Source organism: Caretta caretta, chromosome 17 (assembly GCF_965140235.1).
Source record: "Caretta caretta isolate rCarCar2 chromosome 17, rCarCar1.hap1, whole genome shotgun sequence".
In the NCBI taxonomy this organism is placed as follows: domain Eukaryota; kingdom Metazoa; phylum Chordata; order Testudines; family Cheloniidae; genus Caretta; species Caretta caretta.
In genome coordinates, this window is record NC_134222.1 from 3679313 (window position 1) to 3691722 (window position 12410).

The following is a 12410-nucleotide window of genomic DNA, read 5'->3' on the forward strand; positions in this document are numbered from 1 at the left end:
AGCACTGGAAGATCCTGAAAGTTTCATGAAATGGAACAGAGACCACTAAACACAGCTGAGCTGCCAGTCTGGTACTCACTATATACCAGAGGTTCTCAAACTGGGGGTCAGGACCCCTCAGGGGGTCACGAGGTTATTGGGGGGGTCATGAGCTGTCAACCTCCACCCGAAACCCTGCTTTGCCTCCAGCATTTATAATGGTGTTAAATATACAAAAAAGTGCTTTTAATTTGTAGGTCGCACTCAGAAGTTTCCTATGTGAAAGGGGTCACCAGTACAAAAGTTTGAGAACCACTGCATACAGGCAATATAAACAGGACAGGTCTGCTTAACTGTAATAGTTTCTCAATCCTGAATATGTTTGAGCAACTGAATCATGATTAAACCACCATCAAAACTGCCTGACCTGAAAAACAGCTCTGAAAAACATGTGACCCTGCAAAGTATGCATTGCTTCCTGAAACAGTACATGGCAGAACTAGAATAACAACCCCATGGCTCAACTGCTCGGTTTTTCTGGCAGACAGAAAAGGTTACTGGAGGAATGATTTCCTGTTATTTTCATTCCTAGTACTGAACTATATACTGGTTACTAGTTTATCCCAGCTGAATCACTGTAAATATACTGCATGTGACAAATTCTGACCCACACCAGAACTGCTCAGCTATAGCTACTTCTCTAAACCACTCCCAGATCTTTACTTTAGTCATACTCGATTTCATTTTAGTCACATCATATTCTGGGAGGAAAAGTCAGTGGGGACAAACTGGGGCCCATGAGCCAAATGCAGTCGATGGAGTTCTACAATGTGGCCTCATTCATTTGTAATGTGGGGTGCGGCCCATAGCAATTGCAGGGTGCTGTACATAATGCTCCATCTTGTTCCGAGCAATAGTGGGTGTACTGAACTCCCATGAATGCATGCAGGAGTCAATAGCCTGATGGGGAGTACGTTGCTTTAAAATCTGAGACAATCGAGAAGGAAAAGTGATCATTTTCAGAAAGATGTCCTACAGGGCAGGGAGGAGAACAGTCTGGAAAATTCATTAAACGCTCTCCTCTTATCTTGTGACGTTCAAAGTTCACTCCCAGGTGTAGCTGATGTGTTTCATTGTTAAAGGTACAAAGGTGCCTTTCTGTACTCCCTTGGCTCTGAGTGTAATGGTGACTTAGCAGAACACTGAGTTCTTGGAGTTCAGCCTGTGATTCTGTGTGCAAGGGAATTTACACTGGAGAAGCCTCACTGAAAGCAGCTGGATACTAGTGGGCTAAAGAGAAAATTAGGAAATATGGATACTGATTTTCACTTTCACTCTAGAGGCCAGAGTATTAGAAGTAGCCTATAGATAACAACATACTTAATAGATAAGAGGCATAAATAATGGGAATCAGTACTACAAAACCTGCACGCTGGAGGAGAAAAACATTGCCTGAGATTTAATCATAATGTGGGGAGGGGAGTAGGGGAAGTATTTTGGGTGATTCTCTCTCATCAAGAGGGATATAATAAGCCAATCTGTCCTGGCTCAGGAGGACAAAATACAGCTTCCTCCATAAGCCCCATCACTGGGTCAATGGAAGAAGGCTGCTTCAGAATGGAGTTATTTTACTTTGTTGGACTAGCTCTTACTCATTGTTAAAGAGGTATCAACTTGAAATCAACTTAATTAACACAAATTAAAAATGGTTTCAGATCCTATGCTTGCCCAATTCCCCCTCACAATTTTGTGTGTTTTACAACAATATTTTCCTATTTTTAACAATGTATCTGTCTCCTGTTCCTGGGTAAAAGAGCCACACAACTATAGGGTTACTTAGTTACTTAGGGTTACTTATTACACTTAGTGCCTGACCCAACTTGCATTAAAGTCAACAAAAAGTCTTTCCTAACTGCAGCAAGTTGGAGCACATCCAAAGTGCTCCCAAGAGCATGTAGTAAACAAACTGAAAGTGGACTGTAACCATTATCATAGTAGGCACAGAATATTAACACAGAAGTGTGCTATAAAGTTGATGACATCTTTATTAATCTCCTGGGAGCACAAGTGCTACAAATACTTGTACAAAGATTTGTAAAGGCACTTTCTTGTTTATACCAAAGTGGAACTTTGTATAGTGGAACTTTGGAAAGTGGGTTTCGAAGGAAACCCATAATGTACCCAACTAACTGACCATCTTGACTATCAAACAATGATATTGTCACCTTCAAGATGTCAATGTTTTAAAAATCTCAGGCTTGTTGAATTGTTAAATGTTATTTTATACACAGCTTAAAGTCACAGTATGAACAGACCATATAATTAGGCTTTAAAATGTTTTCTACAAACCTTGTTCAACGTTATACTGGCCAGCATGGATGGGTACACATATACTAACAGAGACCTGAGAAAGGCTTTTTAAAATGGTTTAACACAGCTATACTCTGCATGTAGTAGCTGTCAACACCTTGTTTAACCCACATTTAAAGGAAATGGTTTAAAAACTGTACAGCTGATGGATCTTAAATGTTGCTGGGATACAACACTATCCCTAAGTCTGAGAGTGCTCAGTTCCAATATTTGCATAAACAGTCACCTATTTCACCTTCCACTTATATTCTCGGTCCTTCCTTTCACTCACTTCGTCCCTCACATTTCGTTAGTCACACATAAGCCTTTACTGCACTGAGATTTTTTTTAAATATCCCACTATTATAGCACCAATCCTAGCCATGACAGATGCACTAACGTAAATTAGCTGCTGGTATTTTAGACTCTGTCATCTAGACCTATCCAGACATGTTTAAGGCTTTAGCATAGATCTTAAAAAAAGGATAGGTCCTATTTCCACTGCAAAGTGGAACTATGCCTAGTTAATTAGTCCTCACAAGTGCTCCTATGACATAGGTAGAAGTGATTATCCTAATGTTATAGAAAGAGGTGTTTAGTAAGTTTAGGAGTGAACTGGGAATAAATACTGGTTTTCCCTTGTGGCAAAATTAATCAGAGAGTAGCCCTTCCCTGCAGGAAAAATACTGCATTTACGGTAGTCACACTCAAATCTTCCAACAGCCTGCCTTTCACAGGTTATGCCATTGTAGGTACAAATAAACTGCTTGATTTTGCAATGTCCCAGCACATCGGATTTGCAGTTGCTCAGGCTCTACTGCAGGATAGGTCACCTATGATTTGTGCTCCGGAATGTAAAAATCTGTCTGATAAATTTCTTGTGATCATGGAGCCCTCTTTTCAGCAAGTGGGTTGCTTTGTAGTACTGCCCAATGACCTACTTTTGAAACCACTATACAAGGAAGCTGTGTTCCTAGCTGTGTCCCATGATCCGGCAAATGTTGTAGCCACCTGTGCAGTCAAACCAGTCACAAGATCTGGATTTTTTCCAGACTCACATTTCTTTATATATTATTCAGAGTCAACTGCTGGTTGGTGATACTTTTTCACATAAAATTGTCAGCACAACATATGAAAAAATAAAAAATGCTTATACTTTGTAGAAAGAAAATTATGTTACCTGAAGAATTAAAGACATCCAGACCTGCCTAATCTGTGTTTACCATATTTGTATGCAGTGTTGTTGTAGGCAGGTTGGTCCCAGGATATTAGAGAGGCAAGGTGGGTGAGGTAATATCTTGTATTGGACCAACTTTTGTTGATGAGAGACTAAGGGCTTGTCTACACTGGCACTTTACAGCGCTGCATATTTCTCGCTAAGGGGGGTGAAAAAACACACCCCCGTGCACTGCAAGTTTCAGCACTGTAACGTGCCAGTGTAGACAGTGCACCAGCACTGCTGGTAGCTACGCCTCCTCGTGGGTTTTTTCGAGCACTGGGAGAGCTCTCTCCCAGCGCTGTGCCACAACTACACAAGCCACATTAAAGCGCTGCCATGGCAGCGCTTTAACATTGCTAGTGTAGACTAGCCCTAAGGCTTTGTCTACATTTTGCACCTTTTGGAGACACAGCTGTGCCGCTACAAGGCATGCAGTTTAGCTGCTGTTTGTTGGTAGGAGAGAGCTCTCCTGCAGACAAAAGTCTTCCAGCCTCAATGAGCGGCAGCAGCTTTGCTGGCAGGAGAGTACTCCTGCTCAGAAAGTGCTGTACACACCGGCGCTTTTTGTCAGTAAAACTTTTGTCATTCAGGGTGCGTGTGTGTTTTTTAACACCCCGAGCAACAAAGTTTTCCCAACAAAGTTCCAGTGCAGACAAAACCTGAGACAAGCTGTGTAAGCTCGAAAGTTTGTTTTTCTCACCAACAGAAATTCTGAGCTAAGGCTGAAACTGTCATTTACTAACTCATGAGACCAAACTCTGTTTTCAGCTATATACCAGACTCCAGTGGAGTTGTCTGGATTCACATTGTTGTAAATGAAACAGAATCTGGTATATTACATGTAAAACACACACAAGCTTGTGACTGCCATAGCAAGAAAGTGCCACCCAGAGTATCAAGATAATAAAAAGGCAGAGTTAAATCCTCTGTGCATATAGGGAATGTGTCCAGGTCCAGAGTGCACCATGTCAGCCCTGGGGCATGTCTACACTACAGCTGCTACAGTGGCACAGCTACAGCTAGGAAAGGATTTTTCCAGCTCTCCGAGACGGGATAAAATTCTTCCATTGACCTAGCCATATCTACATCAACTTAGGGTTAGGTTGGCCTAACGACAACACTCAGGGCATGAAATTTTTCACAGTCTTGAGCCACATAACTAGGTTGACATAATTTTTAAGTATAGAACAGGCCTTGAATTTGCTCTGCACAGAGAGGAAAAGAACGGAAGGGTGGGTGGGATGACACATTTAATAAGAGTGGCTGCACGAGAGAGCTATCTCTACCCTCTGCCCAGCACAGAGGAGGGTTCTGTGGTGATTCCAAATAAGATGGAACAGATGGCCATGGTAGAAAGGTAAAGGGAGAGGCCACTGAATCCACAATTATGTGAATCCAGTGCACCAAATCAAGGAGGTGCAAAGCGGGAACAGACACTAATCCAGCCCAAAGCTGGAATGGTGGCTGTGTGGCCCACATGCACGTTGTGGGGGTCAATTCCATTCCTCCAACCTCCACCTTCCCCACACCAAATTCTTTGCACAAAGCCCACGTAATTGTTTATCTTATTTGGACATCTGGTTATCTGAGAAAATCAATTGGGGGTGCGTGTGTGTGTTGGGAGGATAATTAATTTCACCATAGTTCATATAAACACCATTGTTATTTTGAATGTGGAGTCTGCATTTTGTGTGGGCATGCAGATCCCTGTACTAGCTTAATAAAATGACACTTCCATGAAGCATCAATTATTCTGAAACAGCAACAAGTTATTTTAAGATCAGACTATGGTGAAACTACTGAGACTTGATTCTAATCTGCTGTTTTGAATAGGTAAAAAGAAAACCAACAGTAACTGAGGGAAAGCAGTTTAGCTAATATTACTGGGAACCACACCTAGGAACAATAAGAGAGACTCTGGTGTTTTCTGGTTTAGTAATCACAGTGAAACAATTACAGAGATACCTCCCACCCACAGATACTCTGCATCCCTACCAGAGCCCTAGAGATCCAGTTTCCAGCTATTTTCTAATAGATTCTGGATCTTGAAAAAGTTATACTCATATTTCCTGACACTACCACTTGGCAGACTCTATACAAAGATCTTTGTTCTAATTTTATTTGTTGAGGTTGGGTATTTAAATTAAAACAGTTTAAAAACTCTTTCCTGCTTCTTCCATGTTTATTCCATTCTACACAGAACAGATGTAGGTTGCTCATTATGTTTTATGCTGAGTTTTAAACCCTTTAATTTAGTTCAGTACATACAGGGCTCCCATGGATCAAACATTTAGCCCATTTTTAGCACTATATACAGGAAAATAATAACCTACTAGGAATGAAACACAAACAAAAACAAAACACCCACCCATCCACGAAAAATCAGAAATTTTAAAACAAAATATAACATTGCTTAAACGTTTGTCATACATCTACGTAGTTATACCGAAGTAAGTGTGTAATGCACACAAAGCCTCATATATATTGGGGACACTGGAGCATGGTAACTCGAGGGGATGGAAGACCATGAGTGTCGATGAAGCCCCCTCGCACTAGGCCCAAGTGTCCTTGGTCCCCCCTGGCCTGGAGGCACTCACAGCAGCTATGTGTACTAGGCCCAAGTGTCCTTGGCCCCCCACCTGGAGATACTCACAGCAGTTATGCTGAGGATCTGCAACAATATGTTGCAGAGTCAGACTGCCTGAAACTAAACAAGGCCAAACAGGGCAGATATGGAAGAAAAATGCTGAATAAAGCAGCTTTATGTATAGTTCAACAAATGATACAAGAAACAAGGGAACGAGCATGTAGCTATTTGTTGGCTATATGGATACTCAGGGCAGCTTGCTATTGGATAAGTATGCTGAAGATATGATGTATAAAAGCCTGTGTAACTTCCTGGATTTGAGATTCTATTCTCCCTGTACCTTTTTGAAGCTTCAAATAAACTTTTCTGCTTCTCCACCCCATTGTGATTATTGGGTGAAGCACACCGGGTAGCGAACCAAACCCTGCTGTTGTTTTGCCTCTCAGCACTGGGTGCCAGCAACATATAGATGATGACCTTTCACACCAAGTTTGTGCTGGCATAACTACAGGAGGTGCAAGGCAACAATGAATCAGGTCCAAGAGAAGGAGCAGCTTGGCTCTTCACTACTCAGAAGTGCCAGGCCTTACTTACATGCAGAAGTTGCACCGGTTTAACTTACAGGAGTGCAAACCCATTGAGTTCCCCACTCTCATTTGGGTCTAAGGGCAGGTTATTTGAGTTAAAATAATAAACCAAGCCCAGTTTTAACAGACCCAGGTGCGTCCACACAGCAGCCCCTTAGAGCCAGTTTAACTGACGGGCTGACACATCCCACTGGACGTGACACCGGCCCAGTGTCTCAGCACCACACGCCTTGGTGCTCATCACTCCAGCTCGAGAAAGGTGGCCGGGGGCCAGAGCAGTTGGCACGAATGGTTTCCGGGCCCCTGCTCAGGGCAGCCGCATGATAGCGTATGAGGGGGGGTTTCCCCCTTCCAGAGCCCAAGCCCTCCCCCATCCTGGCTGCCAGGGGAGGGGAGGAAAGCCATCGCTACCCACAGGCCATTGGCCTTGTTGGGCCCCAGCCTCCCCGTGAGGGCCCACCCCCATGAAGGCCCTCGGTACCCCTCCCCCACCACTGCAGGACACTGTTTTCCACGCGCTCCCGCGCGCGCAACACCCCTTCTCTTCCCCCGCCCGGAATCTGCTTCTCTGAGGCGGCACCCCTTAGCAACAAGGCTTACCTCACCCTGTACCAATCAGCGACGAGAATCACCCCTCTCTCCCCGTCCTGGTTCCAGAGCTTTCTTCGTGGCCTCGCCCGCCTGACTCTGTGAACCAATCAATGGCCCGTCTCTCTTCCTCTGCACCAATCAACGCCGACAACTGGCATAACCCCGCCTACCGTCCTCTCAGTCGACGAAGCTTCCAGAGCTATCTGGTAGCTTTCTCACCGTACCCCGATATCCTTCCGCGCCTGAGAGATTTCGATTATTCGGAGGGAGAGCTGTGGATTTCTCACAGGGAGGAACAGACATACCCTGAGACTTCAGGAAAGGATTTGTGACGGGGAAGGGCCTGTATCCCTCCTTTGGTGCAGGGCCATTGCTTGGGACTATTTTCTGCAGCGGACTGACACTATCTGTGCGTGAATGGGTGGGGCGTCTGGCGTCCCCAGTCTTATAAATAGGAGCCGGTGAGCAGAGAGCTGCGTAGTTCACAAGCGGACAGTGTTGTTATAGGTGAGCGGTATCGGCGTTGACAGGCTGATTTTATAGCCTTCCACGTAAGTGTCCAAGCCGCGGGAGGTTAACGGTAAGAAGCGACACAGGGCAGTGTGAAGGGGAAAGTGGGGAGGCCACTCGCTCGGGAGAGTAGGGGCGATTAGTGTGGGGACGGCACAGATCCGCTTAGGGGAGTTGGGGGCACAGCCTCTGGGTTTTGCCCCTCTCCGCGTCTGTGCGGGAAGGGGGCCCGGTCTAAGATAGCGGAGGCGGCGGGCCGCCATTGCGTTGCCTTCCCGGAAGTGAAGAGTGCTGAGTCACTGGCGCTCATTGTGACTGGGGAGGGAAGCGGGGCGGTCCCAAGCTCCGGTAACCCGCGTGTGTCGCCCAGAAGGGTCGCGGAGACTGGGATGGGGGCGACCGAGTGAGCGCTCGGGTAAGTAAAGGCGCCGAAGAGCGCGGGTGGGTGGCGCGGCGTTCCCTCCCCTGAGGACGGGAGCGCTGGTGAAGCCGCGAAAGGGAAGAGCTGGGTTCCCGGCTGCCGGGGAAAGGGCTTGAACTTGCTAACGTCTGATACCACCCCTTGTGGACAGGAGACAGACATGTTCTTAAGCCAGCAACATAGGGGCTGGTTAGGGTCCAGGGAACCAGTTATGGAAATGTCTCCCCAAAACATTTTCTTTATTTAAATATAGAGACCAGGGAAGAGTTTTTGGTATTCTGATTTTACTGATTACTGAGCTTCAGTTTTCTAAACTGAAATGTTGATGTGAAGCTTAAGGGTCTGTGTTATGGGATGACTTGTGTTCTGTAGCAAGTTTAATCAATGTGGGAAGTTAGAACTCTTTCTGATACCTCTTTCTGTATAGTTCAATATGCAGATCTTTGTGAAGACCTTGACTGGCAAGACCATCACCCTAGAGGTTGAGCCCAGTGACACTATTGAGAATGTCAAGGCTAAGATCCAGGACAAAGAAGGCATCCCACCCGACCAGCAGAGGCTGATCTTTGCAGGCAAGCAGCTGGAAGATGGCCGTACCCTGTCTGACTACAACATCCAGAAGGAATCCACCCTCCATCTTGTGCTGCGTCTGAGAGGTGGTATGCAGATCTTTGTGAAGACCCTGACGGGCAAGACCATAACCCTAGAGGTTGAGCCCAGTGACACTATTGAGAATGTCAAGGCTAAGATCCAGGACAAAGAAGGCATCCCACCCGACCAGCAGAGGCTGATCTTTGCAGGCAAGCAGCTGGAAGATGGCCGTACCCTGTCTGACTACAACATCCAGAAGGAATCCACCCTCCATCTTGTGCTGCGTCTGAGAGGTGGTATGCAGATCTTTGTGAAGACCCTGACGGGCAAGACCATAACCCTAGAGGTTGAGCCCAGTGACACTATTGAGAATGTCAAGGCTAAGATCCAGGACAAAGAAGGCATCCCACCCGACCAGCAGAGGCTGATCTTTGCAGGCAAGCAGCTGGAAGATGGCCGTACCCTGTCTGACTACAACATCCAGAAGGAATCCACCCTCCATCTTGTGCTGCGTCTGAGAGGTGGTATGCAGATCTTTGTGAAGACCCTGACTGGCAAGACCATCACCCTAGAGGTTGAGCCCAGTGACACTATTGAGAATGTCAAGGCTAAGATCCAGGACAAAGAAGGCATCCCACCTGACCAGCAGAGGCTGATCTTTGCAGGCAAGCAGCTGGAAGATGGCCGTACCCTGTCTGACTACAACATCCAGAAGGAATCCACCCTCCATCTTGTGCTGCGTCTGAGAGGTGGTATGCAGATCTTTGTGAAGACCCTGACGGGCAAGACCATAACCCTAGAGGTTGAGCCCAGTGACACTATTGAGAATGTCAAGGCTAAGATCCAGGACAAAGAAGGCATCCCACCCGACCAGCAGAGGCTGATCTTTGCAGGCAAGCAGCTGGAAGATGGCCGTACCCTGTCTGACTACAACATCCAGAAGGAATCCACCCTCCATCTTGTGCTGCGTCTGAGAGGTGGTATGCAGATCTTTGTGAAGACCCTGACTGGCAAGACCATCACCCTAGAGGTTGAGCCCAGTGACACTATTGAGAATGTCAAGGCTAAGATCCAGGACAAAGAAGGCATCCCACCCGACCAGCAGAGGCTGATCTTTGCAGGCAAGCAGCTGGAAGATGGCCGTACCCTGTCTGACTACAACATCCAGAAGGAATCCACCCTCCATCTTGTGCTGCGTCTGAGGGGTGGCTGTTAGTTATTGTGGACCATGCTTTACATGATTGCCAATAGCATTTGTTTTTGCACTGTAGCCCTTTAATGTCTTAATATTGTAAGTTAAATACAAGTTGCAGTAACTGCTGAACAGTCTGTGAATGCTAATAAAGATTTTTGTTGCACATTACCTGATGGTCTTTGCTAACTGTGAAACTCTAGTACATTTTACCCAATCTTCATGCAATAAAAAAACTTGTTTCATGGAGGGGCGTGTGGAGGTTTAGCTACTAATTTCTGATGTTGATCTTACTTTCAACAAGTCAGAATTATGCAAAGTAAGGTAACACTTATCTAGACTATTCTCCGTTTATTATGGAAATTCTGCTGGTATGTTTAAGGATGTTATAATTACTATAACCCCTTTGGTCTCTTGAGCAGAATCTGGTTCCTCTGGCTATAAACAGTTGAATGGCTTGTGTTCTTATGCAATGCTTAGTAGAAGCTTTTTTCCTCTAGATTATGCCAACTTTAATAATGTTGCTTACACTAATCTAAGGAAAAAGCCAAGAGTAAGTCTTGCTGTTTGACATTTGAATTGTTTCCTTAGTGGGAACAGAAGGGACTGGGAGAACTGAACATATTCTCAGTTCTCTGCCGTTTCTTCTTTTCAATCTGTAGATTGCATCAACAGTACTGAATTAAGAGGAAAACACTTCACTGGATTTTTACAGTTTACTAATAAAAAAAATCAATGAATCACTCATTCACACATGGGGTATTAAACACATACATGAAATTTTGGCCCTGATTTTGAGCAGAGACTGAAAGTCTTTCTAGCTTTGTAAGAGCTAACAGTCATTTACTAGTGCTACACTTATTCTTATTAACTAATCTGGTATTAGTTAAATAGTGGGCTTTAGTTTTAAGTAAAGGTGTTGTGTGATATCTGGAGTGTTTCTATGCCCGATAACTTGCCTACTACTACGTCATGCTTTCATGTAAAGCACTTTGTTTTTTCTCAAGTATAGCAGAACCAGTGTTAGCTCCAGCAAATGTGGGTGTTGAAAATATACTGTATAGCAACTCAATATTGTGTAATTTATGGTGCATAAATACACAGAACTAAACTCATAATGAAAAGCTTATAGAATATAGTGTAACCATATCCACTGGTGCTCTTGTTGAGGAAACTTCACTGTTTCAGTTTGTGGGTTCTTCATAAATAGGTGGGATATTTCCTGTAACAACTAATTCTAGGTTGAGGGAGTTTCAACCTTAAACATTTCTATGGGAAGTTACATTATCAATGTCAGCATCAAATGGTGTGTTATCCCATTAACAAAATACATTTTAACTCCTGCTTACAGACTCCTTAAAATAACTTCTACACCAAAGGGTAAAAGTGACTCCCTTTGTAAATAGTTTCTATCAGCAAAACATTGACATGATGGTAGAGAAAATTATTTGATTCCCCTCTACATAAGTAAACATAACTGAAAATGATTTGGTCTGGTAATTTGTGGTGATTGGCTTATTTTACGCTCTCAGTGACTTTGCTGCATTCAAAGTGAGTCACTTTATGCTGTCTCTTTCCCCAGAAGTAAAATTGTAGCATTTAATTTGTAAAGTGCTTTGGCAGCCAGCTAGTAGTATGATACAGTTCTTGTACTGAGTTTGTAGCAAAACTGATTGTTCCTAACTATAATAGGTCTGTTGCAAAAGATTCCTGCTAAAACAGGTCTCCAGGCTTTTCTGGGATGTTGTGAATTTTTGGAGATACGTACATGTGCACAAAGTTACAAGCAACTGAAAACTGGGTCTGTAATGGGAAGTGGGCAGGAACAACCTTAACATGCTAGCAGCCCCATCTATAATACAGATTTATTATTCTCAGAGCCCAGTAATAATGGTAGGTTAAACTGAGCACAAGATTAGTAGCCAAATTGTGATATTCCCCTCTGATACCTGGGCTGGTGATCTGCTACGTCACTCTAACCCTTGACTCTGGGAGCCAGCCTTACCCTGCTCTGCTGTGAGAACCCCCACTCCTGGGCTGTTCACACACACAGCCTATGGTATGTAAGTTCCTCCCAGCTACTTATAACCGAATGACTAGCCAATATCTTGGTCCCAGACAACCCTAGGAACCTCCATCTTGCAATGTTCAGTTGTGCCTGCTGGATGCTGCAAGTTTATGAGTTTGTCAGTTTAACAAATTGATAATGTACCAGGCTTGTAATCCCAAAGGGAATCTCTTGACACTTCAAACCAAATGCATTGCTTTAGGTGGAATAAATACAGATTGTTAACTATAAAAAGATTTTAAGTGATTATAAATCAAAACATAAATCAGATTTGGTCAAATGAAATAAAAGCAAAATGTATTCTAAGCTGTTAACA

General features: G+C 44.3%; 1 protein-coding gene across 2 annotated transcripts; it reads left to right on the forward strand.

Moving 5' to 3' along the window:
- The first annotated feature begins 7705 nt into the window (after nt 1-7705).
- Nucleotides 7706-10197, forward strand: UBB (ubiquitin B). 2 transcript variants are annotated; one of them, XM_048824133.2, is made up of 2 exons: nt 7706-7863; nt 8671-10197. In XM_048824133.2, the coding sequence occupies exon 2, from the start codon at nt 8677-8679 to the stop codon at nt 10048-10050; it is 1374 nt and encodes a 457-aa protein (XP_048680090.1). In that variant the 5' UTR covers nt 7706-7863; nt 8671-8676; the 3' UTR covers nt 10051-10197. The 2 variants fall into 2 exon arrangements, with proteins under 2 accessions (XP_048680090.1, XP_048680091.1); XM_048824134.2 differs by having other exon boundaries at nt 7772-7892.
- The last annotated feature ends 2213 nt before the right edge of the window (nt 10198-12410 follow it).